Here is a 16,464-nt window from a genome sequence, read left to right as displayed (position 1 = left end):
AGAGATGTACATATAGCATAACACAATATTGTTAATTCAAATATTCACTAATCATAAATCCCCATTGAACACCAAATAAATGAACATGGCCCTACCACTAATGGTTTGACATGAACGGGGAAAGATTGGCTTTTCGTTTACTTAAGCTCTCTGCATTAGCTTAGATATGGGATTATTTATACTTTGGCTGCCAAAACATTCATTTGCATCAATTCTTTTTAAAAAAAAAAAAATAGTGTGCATCAATTCTTTTTAAACTATGCGGTACGCGGCTTGATAAGAAGTCCTGCGTTACATGGACTGAACTCAAGAATTTGATTCTTTGGGAGGCACAAAATAAGCTGTCCATAGAATCTCATTTTTAGGCCGCACTCTTTATCTGGGATGACGGCTACTTCATTTTACGATCCAGTCTCATTAATTAATTGACTTTGTCCTTCAATCTCATCCCCTACGTAAATGGTGAAAACTATTCATTACTTTTACTTTAATGAGGTTAGCATTCTTCAGAAAGCAAATCTAGGTGCAGCTCTTAAAACGTTTCTTCTGAAATGTGCAAAAAATAACGTTAATTCAAATAAATCAATAGTATAGTGTTGAGTAAAATAGTTGCATCTCATATAACTTGATACTGACAATAAATACAGAGAAATGACAAGGAATATGATGCTTTAATGAAATATACTACAGCAAAAGATAATACACTTGAGATAGATTGATGCTAAATAAGTGCCTGCTTCTTTTATTAAAAATAAGTACAACCAGAAGGCACATGGAATAGGTGAAACATGTGATTACAAAAAGCAAACCTCGACGCCTAACCAGACATCTTCGACAGGGGTGACTTTCCTTCATTTTCCCCCCAAATGTGTTGATGACCTAGCTCCTAATAACTAGAAAAACAGGTGAAAATGCTTCATCATCTTACATATACCTGCCTACAAAGTTATTTTCAGCTTATACCATAGGTAAGTCAATGTGCCTACTTGGCGATCTCCAGCAGAACTGCTTGGTCAAATTGAGGTTTCCCTAATTATGAGATATCTTCAAATTATATATAAGATGAGCAATACCAAGATGTTACAATATATATGCAATTTCTCGTGAGGATTTTTGAGCTCTACCTTAGTCAATTCTATATCATGCATTGCAAGAAGACACAAGCTGACAATGGTTTGCTTAGGCCAGAGCCAGCTACACCTGTTCTGTAATAATTTCGGATAAACCTCCAAAACCCACCCCTAAACGCCCATGCTTGCTACAGCATTCCTTCATGTAGCTCTTGCAACACCCACCAATATTTCTCTTGTCCAAACTAATACAAGCATGCGCCATTGGAAACTCAATGGGTTCCCTTGAAGAGCCCTCACAACATGCACCAACTTCTATCTCATTTGAAGACAGATGCGCGCACACAACAGGACATTCGTTACATTCGTCTGGACAGCTTTTGCAACAAGAACCTTTTTCTTGCTCTTCCGAATTCCCAAAAGCGTGCATTGAGGCTGATTCAATGTGCTTATGTTCCATGATACCAGCTACATGATCGTCTCCACAGACCTTAAAGTCAGATAGAGGCCCTGGAATTTGATGCTTAATTTCATGATTGCATCTTATTGTCTTTCTGAGATTATGATCCTCAGGAATTTCAAAATCAGTGATCAAGTGGCAGTGTTTATTGCTGCACTGTTGGCTTTCTTTCTCTGCAGAAAGATTGAAGTGGCAGGGAGAAACAACTGATGCCTCAACATGACTGACTTGGCCACAGCTTCTGTTGTGGCAATGTAATGTCTCGTGGGAATTATGTTCCATACAATCATGATTATCCATTGCACTCGAACATTTATCTGATCGGGTCAGAATCATGTGAGGAGACCCTGAACAAGCCTGGCTTTCTATATCATGTGAGTGCAAGAAATGGCAGGGAGAACCTGGTGACACTCCATCATGAAAGATTGTGTCACAATTTCTATTCAGGAAATGTGCTGTGCTGTGGGAGTTACTATGTTCCAAACAACTGCCATGACTGTCTGTTGAAGTAGTACACTTATCTGCTTCAATCATTATCCTATCTTGAAAGCGTGAACAGCTCTGGCTTTCTCCATCATGTGGTTGGACATTACCTGTCTCACGTCTTCCATGATGACAGAGATTTGGTTCATGGATCTCATCTCTGGACTTGCATTGGTCATGGCCTTCAGTGATTTTAGAATGCTGATGAGAATCATGCTTGTGTTGATGATGGGGGTGGTGGTGGTGGTGGTGGTGAGAAGATTTGCCATTATTGGCATGACACCCACTTTTACGGACGTGTAGCTGAGTGGAAGATCTACAACATTTTCCTCTATGCTTCTCTCTTCTGTGCAGAAGAAGCATGCTGTTTAAGATTACCAACAAGCATGTCCCAACATCAGCAAGAACTGCTGCCCAAACAAGCGGATGACCAGCAATGGCCAAGCCAAGAATTGCAGCCTTAGTCACAATTGACAATATAATATTTTCTATTACTTTCCTACGAGATTTTCTTGCAAGCTTGATCGCTTTTGGTATCTTCCTCATGTCATTTGACATGAGAATTATATTTCCTGTTTCACTTGCTAGTGCAGAACCTGAAATGCCCATTGAAATGCCAATATCAGCTGCAGCTAATGCTGGTGCATCATTCACACCATCTCCAACCATGGCTGTTGGTCCTTCCTTTTTGAATTCTGTGATGATTTTTGCTTTTCCTTCTGGCAAAAGTTCTGCGTGGACTTGCTCCAAAGTATGCCCTAGCTGTAGATAAAATTATTTTGCCCATATTATTTATTCTGTTTCAATCACATTGATTTTATCTACAGGAAGTAAATGCTGAGATTAGAGCAAAGTCACATAACTACAAAATTAGATCAATTCATCTGTCACAGAAAATAACTAAATGCTGCTTCTTGATATAAAATCCAGTACTGGTAAATGTCCGTCCTGCTGAAGATAGCTAGCTAGAATCAAGCCTTATTTAGTTCATATTGAAATGTTTCAGTTCCAAAATTTATTCAGCATGCACCATCAATTTGTGCTCCAAAATTTATTATTTATGCATGAAATTCTAAGTTATCCAAGCATGAAATGAAGTAAGAAAACAGCTAAAAGGAGGAATAAGAAAAGCACACAGCAAATAAGATCTAAAAGAACAAAATTTCAAAAAGAATATTAAATTAAGCACAAAAAATTCAATGGGGAAAAAGGGGTTAATATAATCTTTAGTCCTTCAGGTTTGCCATCATTCTAGTTTTGATTCTTCAAGTTTCAAATCATAGGTTTTGGTCGCTTAAGGAGCAAAATAGTTCAAGTTTTTATTGAATTATGGGAACCAATGTTTTAAATGAAAAAAAACTTGAAAGACCAAAATGAAGACAAATTTGAAGTGTCAAAAATTATATTAACCCACAAAAAAATTTTTTTTTTTCCAAACCTGCTCTTGAGCCTGCATGGCAGCTGCATGGCTATCTCCGGTAAGCATAGAGGTTTTGATACCCAATGACTTTAGCTGCCCTATAGCCTCCACTACCCCAGCTCGGCAAGCATCTGAAAGAGAGAAAACTCCAATTGGAGTTGCTCCTGAGTATATATAGCCAATAGTCTTTCCCCCCTGAGAGCCACCTTCTAAGGTAGGAACTGTAAGTTTGAGCAATTACAGTGAACAGAATCAGCCCCACCAAAAAAAACAATCGACAAGAAAGGTTAATGATAGTATAAGTATCAATATTCTTTTGGCTAAGAAGGATATTGGTGCGAGCTTATGAAAATTCCCTGCCAATATATATGAAGGAGGAACATATTACAATATACTCCTCCGGTCCTAAATATAATACCACTTTTGTAGTGTAAATACACTACAAAAGGGGTCTTATATTTAGGACCGAAGGAGCATGTTACACCAAAATTAGCTGTAAACTTTACTTTCAAACAAAATAAGGCAAAGCTATGTACCTGTCTTAGACTCAGCTCTAGCAGCAATTTTTCTATTTCCAATGTAAACATATCTCTCATCAATTTTTCCACAAATACCTTCTCCAGGAAAATTTTCATAGTCTGTCACCTCTTCTGGCTTAGGATCAATAGAAAGCGACTTTCCATAGTCGATAACTGCTGCTGCCAATGGATGACTTGACTTACTTTCGATGCTTGAGACCCTAGAAAATTAAATCTCAGGTTTCAATTATTTGTATAATCTCCATATGAATGTCGAATCAACAGTATAAATTGCAGGGAAATTATTCCGCCAAGACTTTATGGAGAGCTTACAGAGAGCTTCTCTCATGAGATATCGGATTTTCAGGGAGAGCTTTATTTTTTAAATTTCTTATCTTATGACAGTTTATAATATGTTATATTAATATAGACGTTTGGAAATAGGCCTGACAATTGTCCAATGTCATCATATCTGATATTTCATACAAAAGAAGCCCTATTGTTTGTAAGAGCTGGGAAAGAAATGAAGATCTCACCAGTAAACCAACGTTTTCAAATCTACATCATCACAAAGAGATTGGAAATTCGTCACCATAAATTCACCCTTTGTAATAGTTCCAGTTTTGTCAAAGGCCATGACCTTAACTTTTGCAAGGGTTTCCAGGTAATCACCCCCTTTGATGAGAAGACCTGATGTGGCTGCTTTTGTGTACGCACAGAAAGTCACAACTGGCGTAGAAAGGACAAGGGCGCATGGACATGCACTTACTAGAACGACAAGTGCAAAGTGAAGCCAATGTTTCACATTATGTACTCTAAATAAAACTGGAATCACCGCTATAAGAGTTGATGTGATTACAACAGCTGCAAACATGAAAAGAAAACGAAACCTCTGAATAACACCAACGAATCAATGGAATGGTAGATATATGCTACGGTAAACCACTGTAAGGACCAGCAACGGCATTTTTTTAGGATGATACTAGTTTTTTATAAACATGAGTTCTCAATTATAATTATCAGATTAATGTATTTGCTGTTATCAAGCTTGTCACAAAATCAAAGTGGCTCGCATGATTTTCAATACCTTCTTTACCCTAAACCCTCTCATTTTTTTCACGCATTGTCATGCCTGTGGCAAGAGGCATCAAATAAGTAATGACAGATCCCACATTAGAAGATTAAATGGGAGTCAATAATTGGTCGCCTATAATATTCAAGAACCAATGGAAAATGCTGGAAATGCTGACAAACCTGGAGTATAAAACTTGGCAAACTCGTCTATCAGTCTCTGGCTCCTGGTTTTACTGTTTTGTGCTTCTTCCACTAGCTTAGCCATTTTGGCCACCACGCAATCCTCAGCTAGTGCGTTAGTTTTTACACTAATATAACCTTCAACCAATACATCAAACACATCATCAACATTACAAAAAACAGGGGGAAAACACGTAGGTTTAATTTCAATTACTGAAGGATTACCATTTAGATTGATAGTGCCGGCCCACACAGTAGAGTCCTTTTGTTTGGGTACAGGGAATGACTCGCCAGTCAAAGTTTTCTCATCGACTTCACAGGTTCCGTCTACAACAATTCCATCGATTGGTATCACTTCCCCTGCTTTAACGGCTAGGACGGTGTTCACCTGGACCTCGTCGGCGTCCACAATCTCTCCTGTTTCAGCAATGGTCGCTTTCTGGGGAGCCATGTTCATCAACGATGACATTGCCGCACTTGCCTGAATCCATTGATCTTGGAATTCAGAATTTTTAAAGGCTCGTCGTTCTCGGGGAAATTTTTTTTTTGCCCCCCTTCTTCTGGGTTTTGGTATTTTCAGTTTTCACCTTCCAGGGATGTTTAAGTAATTTTATTTATCATGCAAATATTTTATCGAATTAAAATATAATTACTAGGCACAATTTTTTTTATTGCATAGAAAGAAAGAATGATTATAAATGCATACAAACGTGTTAATTTGCTATTGGCAGCTAAAAAAACGTTGGCAAAAAATTAAGTAAAAAACTTAATACCTTGTGACTTGCTCTTGACTCAAGCCATTCAGCAATGGAGAAGAGGAAAACAATGGTGGCAGCTTCCAAATAATCATGCATGGCTATTGTTCCCACAACTGCCAAAATCAATTATTAAATATTAAATATTAGGCCGTACGGTTTGGCCTTTGAATCTGAGCAGAGCCACTAATATTAAACATGTCGGAAAAAATTTCTCTCTTCCATTAATCACAGAAATTCCAAAAAGATACAAAACAAATTTGTTAGTTCATCTTACCAAAGAAAATTCAACTTCCATGATCAATGGTAATTGGCAAATAGATAGATGCGCATGCTTTTTGTCTTCACCAAATTAATTTTTCAGAGATTCGTATGCAAAATTGCAGATCAATAAAATGTAGACGGTGATGTTTATGTTATTTTACTTCTATCTATCACTTAAATAATTTATTGAGCTGAGCGACAAATTAACACTCTAAACTACAAAAGAAGTGTGTACAAGTTAATAATTTTTAATAATAGGTCTCCATTGAAAATTTTCAATAAAGTTTTTTAATTTATTAACAGACTAAATTAAAATAATCATCACAATGCTTTGTTATGGGTGGTTAAAAAAAATTCCCATTTGTCCTAATATATATACTATACATATCTGAAAAGATTTGGACTTTAATTCTTTGTCCGCATAACTTTTTTTGTGTGTAGAAGTTGCACATATTAGAAAGCAATAAGTTTGTAAAATACATTTGGACGGAGCATAAATGGCATGAATAATTATTAAATCCAAAAAAATATTAAAATTGGTTGATTTTTTTGGTAACAAAATTCTAATTTGTATAACTAAAGATATTACAATGCATCATTTTCTGAGTTTAACAGCCATCTTTTTTTCTTTTTACCAGCGTTTAATTATAAGAGCTAGTTGACTAATTTGAGAAAATTAAGAAAATAAGTTAAGTTAGTTATTTATAATAAATAAGTGTTGTCTTTCTTAAAATATCCTTACTAATCAAGTGTATTGGCTAGAACTACTATTGTTAGAAATATTACCTTGAAAAATATATATAAATATGAGAGATAAAATAAATTGAGATTTTATATTTATGATCAAAATAAAAATTAATAAAATCTCATGTTAAGAATCATTAAGAATCAGAAGTAATATATAATAAAGACACGGCAAATAAAGAAATGAGAAAAATGTAAATGCTTTAAAGTAAAGGTGCCCACTGGCCACTGCCCACCACCTTCTGTTGTCCGAAATGGAACCGCCCTTTATCAAAAGGAAAGAGACGCTAAAAGCAAAAAAAAAAAAAAGGAAAGAGACGCTTTCCTACGTCCTCTGTGCATGATTAAATTATTATATATATGATAGATACAGATTCGACTATTTTCTAACCATTTTTCAGCCTGTGACTCATGCTTTCACTTATTCTGCATTTCAAAGCTAGTTACTTTATATGGAGCTAAAAAAAAAGTTATCTACTTTTTTGGTCCCAAAAAAAATTTCCTACTTTCTTTATTATAAAAAAGAAAAGCAATGACAAGAAGAAGAAGGCAACCAAAGGGGAAAAAGATCAAGATTATTAATTATATAAATCCTTAAAAAACCGCTGAAAAATTTTCTTTTCTAAAATTGATGATATAAAATACTTATTGCCCAAATTTTTGAGTTGGTGCAAGTGTGCAACCCATATTAAGATGCGTTAATATGTGTTCAGTTATATGTAAATATCTTCTTTTTGTATATAATTAAAAATATGTCACGTATAATTAAAGAAGAGTTATACCCGCTCAAAATAAATTGTACATGAATCCATAAAAAAAATTTCATGGGCTTTTGGACAATAATTCTTAAAATGGGAAATATTTTTAGAAATTTTTCCCAAATGGATCTTCCAAGTTGGCCATGAAATATTAATGATATGATTCCAACTCAGGAAAACTTGGGATGAAACGGGTAGGCAAGTTGTATAAGCAAACGGCAAAACAGAATGCATACATATCTGCTCCGACTTGGTTTGTTTGAACGAAAGGCAAAACAAATACGTATCCACAAAAGGATATGTATGACACAGCAAGGATCTCTCCTTCAACTTGAAGACAACGGAATCCTCTCTCTCTCTCTCTCTCTCCTCGCTTCCTTCCCCGCAAATACCGGCCAATTTTTACCCTTGTCCATAAATATTGGGGGTCTCTACAAGTCATTTAAGTTTTATGAAAATCACAAGCAGCCGACTCTAGTTGAAGGCAAAGACAAGTCGACAGTTATGATAAATAAAATTAATTTAATATAGTTAGGTCCCACAAATTAATTTCCGAGACTTATATGATCATACCGTTCTAATTATAAGACCTCGTTTGTAAATTACAATCGAAATCTTATATTCTTCCGATCCTAAATATAAGACCCTTATACACACCTCTCTACTGGTATGTATAAGGGTCTTATATTTAGGACCGAAGTAATTAGGATGGGGGCAGTATATTTCATCCGTTTTTAGATGCAGAAGTAGTTAAGAATGGTGCTTCAATTGCAAGTAGAGGAGAGAGTGGAGGGAGTAGGCGGTACCTGCGACGAGGACGAGGATGTTAATGTCAAGATGAAGGCGGCGAAGAGAGGAGAGGGCTTTGAGAAGAATGGGAAGAAGGCCAGCAGCCACGGCAGCCAAGGCCACATACTGGAGGGGACCGTACACGTATTTGAATAGTGAGAGAGCCAGCAATATACCAGACGCTAATGCGTAAGGGCTCGGCCATTTCTGCTTCTGCTTCTCATTCTCGTCCCCGTACACCCTCACGTTAGCCTCCAGCCTTGCCTGGTTCAGCGCCTTTGCTGCCACCCACCAACACCAATCCCCCCAATGTCAATTTTTCCCCATTCTATAATGCATATCCTTACTTTACTCTATCAAAAAATTGCACAATAATATCTCCTTAAAAAACTAATAATGCAAATATATTCAGGTTCTTAAGCGAGTGCAATTCTTTTTTAATTATGTACAGCATATTTTCATCAGCTGTATGCAAATATTTTTTATTTTGTATATAGTTAAAAATATGTTGCAAACACCTGATCAAATTTCACACACTTTTATCAATTAATTTTCTAACCAAGGACTTTAGAACAAATTTTTCTACTTTATTTCTAATTTTTTAAATATATATACAATTCTCAAATAGGTTCAAATTTTTTTAAAAAAGAAAAAACTCTGCTAGTTCAACTGTTCACCACTTTTATTACCAATTTTGGATGACTCTGAACTCATTGAAACTAGTACTTCTTGATTCTTCCCCTAATTTCGAATTGGATCGTGCGTCCATTCATATATTTCTATTTCTCTTCTATTATTATTGAAGCCAATATAATTTAATGAAATATTTTTTTTCTCTCGCTCATGATCTCATGCCAGATATTATTTTCTGGGCAGAAAGAAAACATTTTCCGCATACTTCCATCCATTCTCATGAACTATTCACATATAAGCATGTTATCTCTTTCCGACAAAGAAAACAAATCTCATCTCCAACCCAAACCGAGCCTAATTGTTGAGGCGTCCGAATTGATTGAACAACTAATTTTGATCTCATGTCGTTGTAATATTGATCCAAGCCAATACGAGAATGATAACAAGAAAAGCCCGGAGAAGTATGACAGAAGCGAGGATTTACCAATTTGAAACTGCGAAATGAGAGTAGTGTCGTGCACGACAATGACGGTTCGAGAAGGGACGATGACCGACACCTCTTTGATCCCTTCCAGAGGTTTAAGGATGTTTTCGATGAGCGGAACCTCCGAGGAACAGCACAATCCGACCACATCGAAGTAGCTCTTCTTCACCTTCCTCCCTGATCCTTCCTGCTTCCTTTCCTGCTCCGTCATGATTGATTATTGAATTAGGCTGCTACGTTACAGAACACACAGAACTGCAATCTCTGTCAAATTCTGCAGATTCCAAAACTTCTCCGAAACAGAGATTCCAGGAATAGCAGAGCTGAATCAGAGGCCTGGAGCGAAGTTTCCAAGTTAGAAGGAGAGAATACGGGGGGGAGAGGGGGGGAGGGAGTAAGGATTAACAGGCGTAAAAGCATGCAAATAGCGATTCAGAAGAAGGTGAGAGGAATTAGAGAAAGGATTACCTGGTGATGTTTAGAATGGGAAAGATGAAAAGTTGATGAAGCAATCGGCATGAATCTGTACGCAGACAGAGGCTTTAAGAGCAAAGAGGAGTGGGGCTTACGAGCGAAGGGCGGTTCTTGCTTTTATAGAACCTTGTGACTCACTGTAATTTTAAATAAACACGGCGTGGGAAAGTTATCAATATCACAATACACACATACATGGTATATACACAGGCTACCTCCCATGCTTAATATGAGACAAATAATTTAGGTAGATTAAAAAAATTACTAACTTATTTAATTATAATATATATTATATGATCTATTTAAAATACTTATATCTATAATTAGATTATAATTCTCTAGTGCTATTTATAAGTCACTTTCAATATGTTTCACACAAATCAATAAAAACATTAACCTTCATTAATTCTCATTTAAAATTCAACAACTTTTTAACTTTATTGCTTTTTAATATACTCCTCTGGTCTTATTTATAGGGCAGAAAGAGAATTTTTTTTGTCTTATTTATAAGTCATTTTATTAAATTTTTACTATGAATGTACTATATTGTCCTTCATTTATTATAGTGTATATAGTTATTTTTTTTAAAAGGTGTATATATTAAATAAGGATAAAATTGAAAAGTTGCTATATTTTAATGAAAAGTTAATATAGTTTAAAGTTTTTTTTCGTCTGTGTAAAACATGTTGGAAGTGTCTTATAAATAGGATTAGAGGAGTACAATATATCTTATAAGAATACAGTCAACATAATATGAAAAAAAAATTTCTCTCTGCTCTATAAATCGGATCAGAAGAGTATATCAATTTATAAATGAGATAAATAGTTTAAAAAATAATAAATAGAAATATCTTAAAGTAATTTAATAATTTTATTAATCTCCTCAAATTAATGAACCCATATTAAAGGAAGAGGAGGTAGCATATTAAACGCATCATTTATGAACATGGGCTAAAGGGAAGAGGAGGTAGTATATTAAACGCATCATTTATGAACATATCCGGTTTCCTAAAAGAAAGTCCCAACAGAATCCAATGTCATCAGTACAAGAAAGAGAATATGACATAGAAGGACTGGAAAGAAATATAATCACAATTAAGGCATCAAATTGGGAAGATTCCAACAATTAAGGACAAAAGTATTTTTTTGATCTTAAAAAAAAGTTAAGGATCAATATCTCATACTTGGTTGAGAGCATGCGGAACGTGGACTTTTAAAATTCGGAAGATTAATTGCAGGAATAATAAAGCTTAATTGTAAATATCTTTTGAGTAATTTATGTGATTCATGATTGAAAATTGTTCATTTATTTATTTACAAGCTAAATTTTCACATTTCAGAACTCGATTACATCGTGAATTTTAAAATAAGGCTTTGGATAATCTAATTATTGAGTTTATTTGATTTGTTGTGACATTTTTCGTAATTTTCCATTAATTTTTTAAATTTTAGAACTCAAACAATATACTGAAGAATCCAAAAGTGGGGTTTCAATGTTAAATAAGCGTTTGCTTCTAATATTTTAGAAGTCGTTATATTTCCAATTAAGTTTAGTCTATAAACAATTCTTTTAGGCACCAACGTCTTTTTTTTGGATTTCTCCTCCGGTATCCCAGGGAAATAAGCGTCTTTCAGCCGTGACAACGTCCCCAGACTAATCCGGATCGAGGGCTTGCAAGGAACCTTTCGGTCGGCGCCCTCTGGCCCCTCAGGGTGCTGCATTCCCACAGCTTGAACTCGAGACCTATAGTTAAGCTAGGACAGCCCCAGCCAGCTGACCTAACCCCTCGGGGTTTAGGCACCAACGTCTTTAGTTGTTATTAATTTAAGCATCATAACTATCGTTATGTCTCTAATAAGATTCTTGTATGTCATTTCCCCTACATGTCAGTTAGTTCAAAGAGACGATGACAAACGAAGAAGACGTAGGAATATCAGTGTAAAATGAAGGCTTCTAAAGCAGTAAATATTGAGTAGAAAATTTGGATGTTTGCATAATAAGTCCACATTTTTGGCCGAAAAAGGTAATAAATCCTTATTATAAAGAATTGACTTATAACCCATGTATTTTCAAACCTTGTTTGAGTGAGTAACCTATAAATACCTTTATAAGCTCTTTTTAAGTTTGAAATAATATGATTTATCAAAAGTTCTATACATATAGGGAAAATGTGCTATTTTTTAATAAAAATAGTGATAGATAATTAGAATAACATTCTCCTTGATCCTAAATAGAAGAATTAGTAGAAGAGTTTGCTATAATATTAAATATAAAACCTTAATCTACTTTATTTTTTTGAATTTATAATTTTGTTGAAAAAAATCTCCCTATTGATTAACATATATTAAGAAGATTTTTTTTAATCAAGAGAGTAGCATTCAGTACAAATAATTATTAAGAGGAACATACATTTTAGTGAAATCAATAAAAATGTTTTACAAATAATTCATTTATTTAATTCTTTCAATTAAAAATAAAATTAGAGTGATTCATTTTTAGTTGAGGACGGTATTGTTAGTGGAGAATTAATGCGACATCTATGGGGTCCAACACTAACATCCACGACTTCTTGTCATTTATATTCCGTATGACTTTGTTTGATCTCAAAATCCCGCAAGAATCACTAACTCAAAGTGGTTAACATGGTAGGGGCCGGCTTTTATATATTAAGTAAATAATTAAAGATTTAATCCCCTCACTTATTGCATGTGGATTTAGTCATTGAATCTTATATAATAAATCCGGCCTTAATTATAAGATTTTATTTATAGTTAGAACTGATGCTAATATAATAGATCCAATGACTACAGTAAACCTTTGTAAAGGGTGATTTACCCAAAATTTTAGAACAATACTAGGAGTGAGAAACCGTGCTGGCATTCCTCTTATGTTTTGCTTGGTATGAGGCAAGGAGAGGGGAGACAAAATTTTGATGGGCTCACTTTTAAAAAATTTTAAAAGTGGAGTTAAAATTTTTTGATTAATTTTAATTACTTTTTTATTTTATATTTTCTTTTTATTAAAATTTTATAACCTCATTTTTAAAATCGAGCTTACTAAAATTTTCTCTCCTCTCTTCTTCTCTTTATTTTTCTCATACTAAACAGAGTGAGAAGACTGCTTCCCAACACACTCTAACACATTAATGAAAGACTCTTTATACAGAGCCTCAATTATCTAACTAAAAGGAGCATAATCTCTCTAAAATATATTATTTGAAATATAAAAAAATAACAACTCAATTCATCATTATTTGTTTCTTTTTCGCGGCCTTTTTGGAGATAGACTTTCTAGCTGTCCCAGCCTCCCACTACAGTTATTAAAAAAAACAAAAACAAAACAAAACTTGTGTTGAATCGCTGCAATAATTCATGGTCAATTTCGCATTTTGACTCTTATGCGGTGTGCCGGTGTGTCAGTAAGATTTGGTCTGTTATGCGTCACGTCTGCGATAATTAGTTCATTATTTGGGTCCCCAAAAAAATTAATGAATTGTTTCTTTTACAAAAATTATTAAAATTAGTTTAAAATAATAAATATATTAAAAACATTTTTAAAAATATATCCTTATTTATAAATAGATAGGTTATAAGTATGAGTAAAAAAAACAGAGAGAATTTATAAGAAAAAGTTAATGAAAGAGAATATATTAATTAAGCATAAAGTAGGTAAAAATATATTTATTATTTAGACAAACTCAAAAAAAATCTTATAAAAAAGAATAAATCAATTCAAAAAATTGAATTTTATAATAAGGAAAGGGAGAGTATAAGTTGTTAATAATAAATGAACATATGGGGCAAATAAAAACTTACATATACAAATAAAAATGATGGTGTCAAATGTAAGTTGTTATTCACTTTATTCCTCTTGAATAATATTGAGATATTAAATCTTGCAAATAAAAATAAATAAATTATTGTTGCCAATAGATTTATTTATATATTACATATATATAATACTTGTATCAGTCTAGAGAAACTCGTCGAGTCGCCGGCCAAAGTTAGCCCGTTGGTATTGACTGAACAGTTTAAGGGGGTGTTTGGGTAATCCCATAATCACTTTTCAAAAATATTTTTTGCAAATCGAGACAAATTCCTTCACATATTTACTTCGTATACTATAAAAACACTTCTGAAACCATAGTTTTGTTCTTATCCAAACACCCCCAAATTGAGGAGCTGGTTGTCAATTTTTGTTTTGATGTTCAAGTTCTGTTCTTCTAATGGTACAGTCACATAATTAATTTATTCCAACAAGGACATACGAGATATTCATTCGGTTGTTAACAAAACAACTCTACTTAATTAATTTGAATAAATTAAAAAATTTTAGATAAATTATTTAATGAGTCCTTAATATAACAGATAGATAATTAATTTGAAAATATTAAGAAAATTACTTAATTTTGTTATTTATAGTAAACTGGTGTTATTTTTTCTAAAATATCCTAATTAATCATATGCATTAAAATAATTCTTACAATCATCATAGATAATTAGATATTATTTGAGGGCAAAATAAATAACTAAATACGAGAGATAAAATGAATTTAAATATTATTCTTAATACCAAATTAAATAGTTAACTAACTTTTATATTAAGGAGATAGTAACAAATATGACAAGATCTTCATAAAATATCTTTATGCAATATCAGTTGATAAATTAGGTACATTAATTTGAAATAAATGATAAATATAAAAGATAAAATCGATAATGAACTGTCAAACTAGCTCCAGCTTCTAGAACTAGAGGAATAATATTTTAAAATGATTAAATCAGCAAATTTCTTAGACGCAGTTTTGATTCATCCTTTGCTAAAACAAATTATTGTTTGTAATTTGATTTGTTTGGTTAAGTTGGACAGTGATTGAACTTATTGAATACTATAATGTACCGATTCGAGTATGTTAGGTGGAGTGAAAGGCACGTTCATTTGAGTTGACACATGTGCTTACTCTCTCTCTTTCTATATACACACATATGTATGTATATATGTATGTACAACTCCTCGGTTTTTTCTTTTTTTTAAAAAAAAGCTTGCGATATTATCATAATATTTTAGGTCTTATTAATATTACTTTAAGAATTTTGAACTCAAAAATTATTTTAATATTATTTTGAAAAATCCATTGAAAGATGGTGACCCTCCCCGCTTTTTTATAAATTAGGGAATTTTCGTTCATTCAGATAAGATTCCCTACTGGCCAGACATGAAAATTTTTTTCTTTTTAAAAATTGAAGAGTAGTGGTTAGTTAAAGTAACATTATAAAAGGATGTCCTTCTTTTTCTAAAATAATTTGTTCAATTTTTATATTTTATGTATATTAAATTAAAAAATTATATACAATTCAAATATTTCATTTTACAAAAGATTTTTTATTTTAAGTTTTGAATCAATTCTCTTATAATTTTATGATGCGGTAGATGATGTGAAGTATGAACACAAACTCTAAGGCTAAATTAAATAAGGGTTAATATAATCTTTAGTCCCTCAAGTTTACCCTCATTTTGGTTTTGGTCCCTCAAATTTCAAACCATAGGTTTTGGCTCTTCTAGGGGCAAAATGGTCTAAGTTTTTATTGGATTATAGGGACCAATATTTTAAATAAAAAGAAACTTAAGGGATCAAAACCTATGATTTAAAATTTGAGGGATCGAAACTAAAATGAAGGCAAACTTAAAGGATCAAAATTTATTTTAACCCATTAAATAACTAGTACTGACTTTGACTCATTATCAAACTGCAGGAAAAATTATGTTGAAGAGCTAATTTTGAACGCTTTCAAATTTTGGCCAAATTTTACGTTCAGTTATATCATACTACAGAATGATGAGTTTAAGGAAGTTGGTTTTAATAAGGGAACATGTAACAGAAAGAAGAACTTTCTTTTTTTTTTTTGATAAAAAGATAAGGGAAGGGCACCATATTTTGTTTTAGTGAAAGGACCTCGTTTTGAGGTTTACAAAAAATCTATCATGTTTATGTTTTGTTAGATTATCTGTAATTTATATACGAATATTTTGTTTACTTGCAAATTAATATATTTTTATTTAAAAAGATGAAAGTTTAATAATATTTAAATATTACGCATTGAGGATATCTTTTGTATATTTTAATTGTGAGCGAGTTTATTTGGTTTCAGTATTTTTTTTACATTCAGGTTATTTTTAAAAGTTTTAAACGGACCTTCTAGCTGGCAAAAAAAAAATACCTTCTAAAATGCCTCAAAAATGACATTTTCCAAAAGAAAGAACAAGTGGCTTTTTTTTTTGGGTTGACAGGGATATCTTTCTATTAAAGACCATCATGTTCAAAATATTATTAAGTACTAAATATGGATACCTCTTTCT

General features: G+C 33.0%; 1 protein-coding gene across 1 annotated transcript; it reads right to left on the bottom strand.

Moving 5' to 3' along the window:
* Window positions 1–711: 711 nt before the first annotated feature.
* On the bottom strand, window positions 712–9,933 carry LOC114711159 (cadmium/zinc-transporting ATPase HMA3). The gene is made up of 9 exons (XM_028895513.1): window positions 9,633–9,933; window positions 8,533–8,796; window positions 5,979–6,076; window positions 5,431–5,686; window positions 5,206–5,343; window positions 4,488–4,815; window positions 3,970–4,172; window positions 3,452–3,654; window positions 712–2,775 (listed from the first exon to the last, which is right to left on the bottom strand). The coding sequence occupies exons 1-9, from the start codon at window positions 9,841–9,843 to the stop codon at window positions 1,195–1,197; spliced, it is 3,282 nt and encodes a 1,093-aa protein (XP_028751346.1). The 5' UTR covers window positions 9,844–9,933; the 3' UTR covers window positions 712–1,194.
* Between the last annotated feature and the right edge of the window lie 6,531 nt (window positions 9,934–16,464).

The sequence above is a fragment of the Neltuma alba genome, unplaced genomic scaffold (assembly GCF_004799145.2).
Source record: "Neltuma alba isolate B1F8T4 unplaced genomic scaffold, ASM479914v2 tig00011281_pilon, whole genome shotgun sequence".
In the NCBI taxonomy this organism is placed as follows: Eukaryota; Viridiplantae; Streptophyta; class Magnoliopsida; order Fabales; family Fabaceae; genus Neltuma; species Neltuma alba.
This window is presented reverse-complemented; position numbering and strand designations above follow the sequence as displayed.

What these genes read in the sequence shown, in the direction of transcription:
- LOC114711159 (XM_028895513.1), bottom strand. Translation starts at nt 9,843, where the DNA reads ATGACGGAGCAGGAAAGGAAGCAGGAAGGATCAGGGAGGAAGGTGAAG. An exon ending in CATCCTCGTCCTCGTCGCAG is followed by an intron (nt 6,077 to 8,532) that starts GTACCGCCTACT and finishes TGATTTTGGCAG; the next exon opens with TTGTGGGAACAATAGCCATG. An exon ending in CCATGCAGGCTCAAGAGCAG is followed by an intron (nt 2,776 to 3,451) that starts GTTTGGAAAAAA and finishes TTTTATCTACAG; the next exon opens with CTAGGGCATACTTTGGAGCA.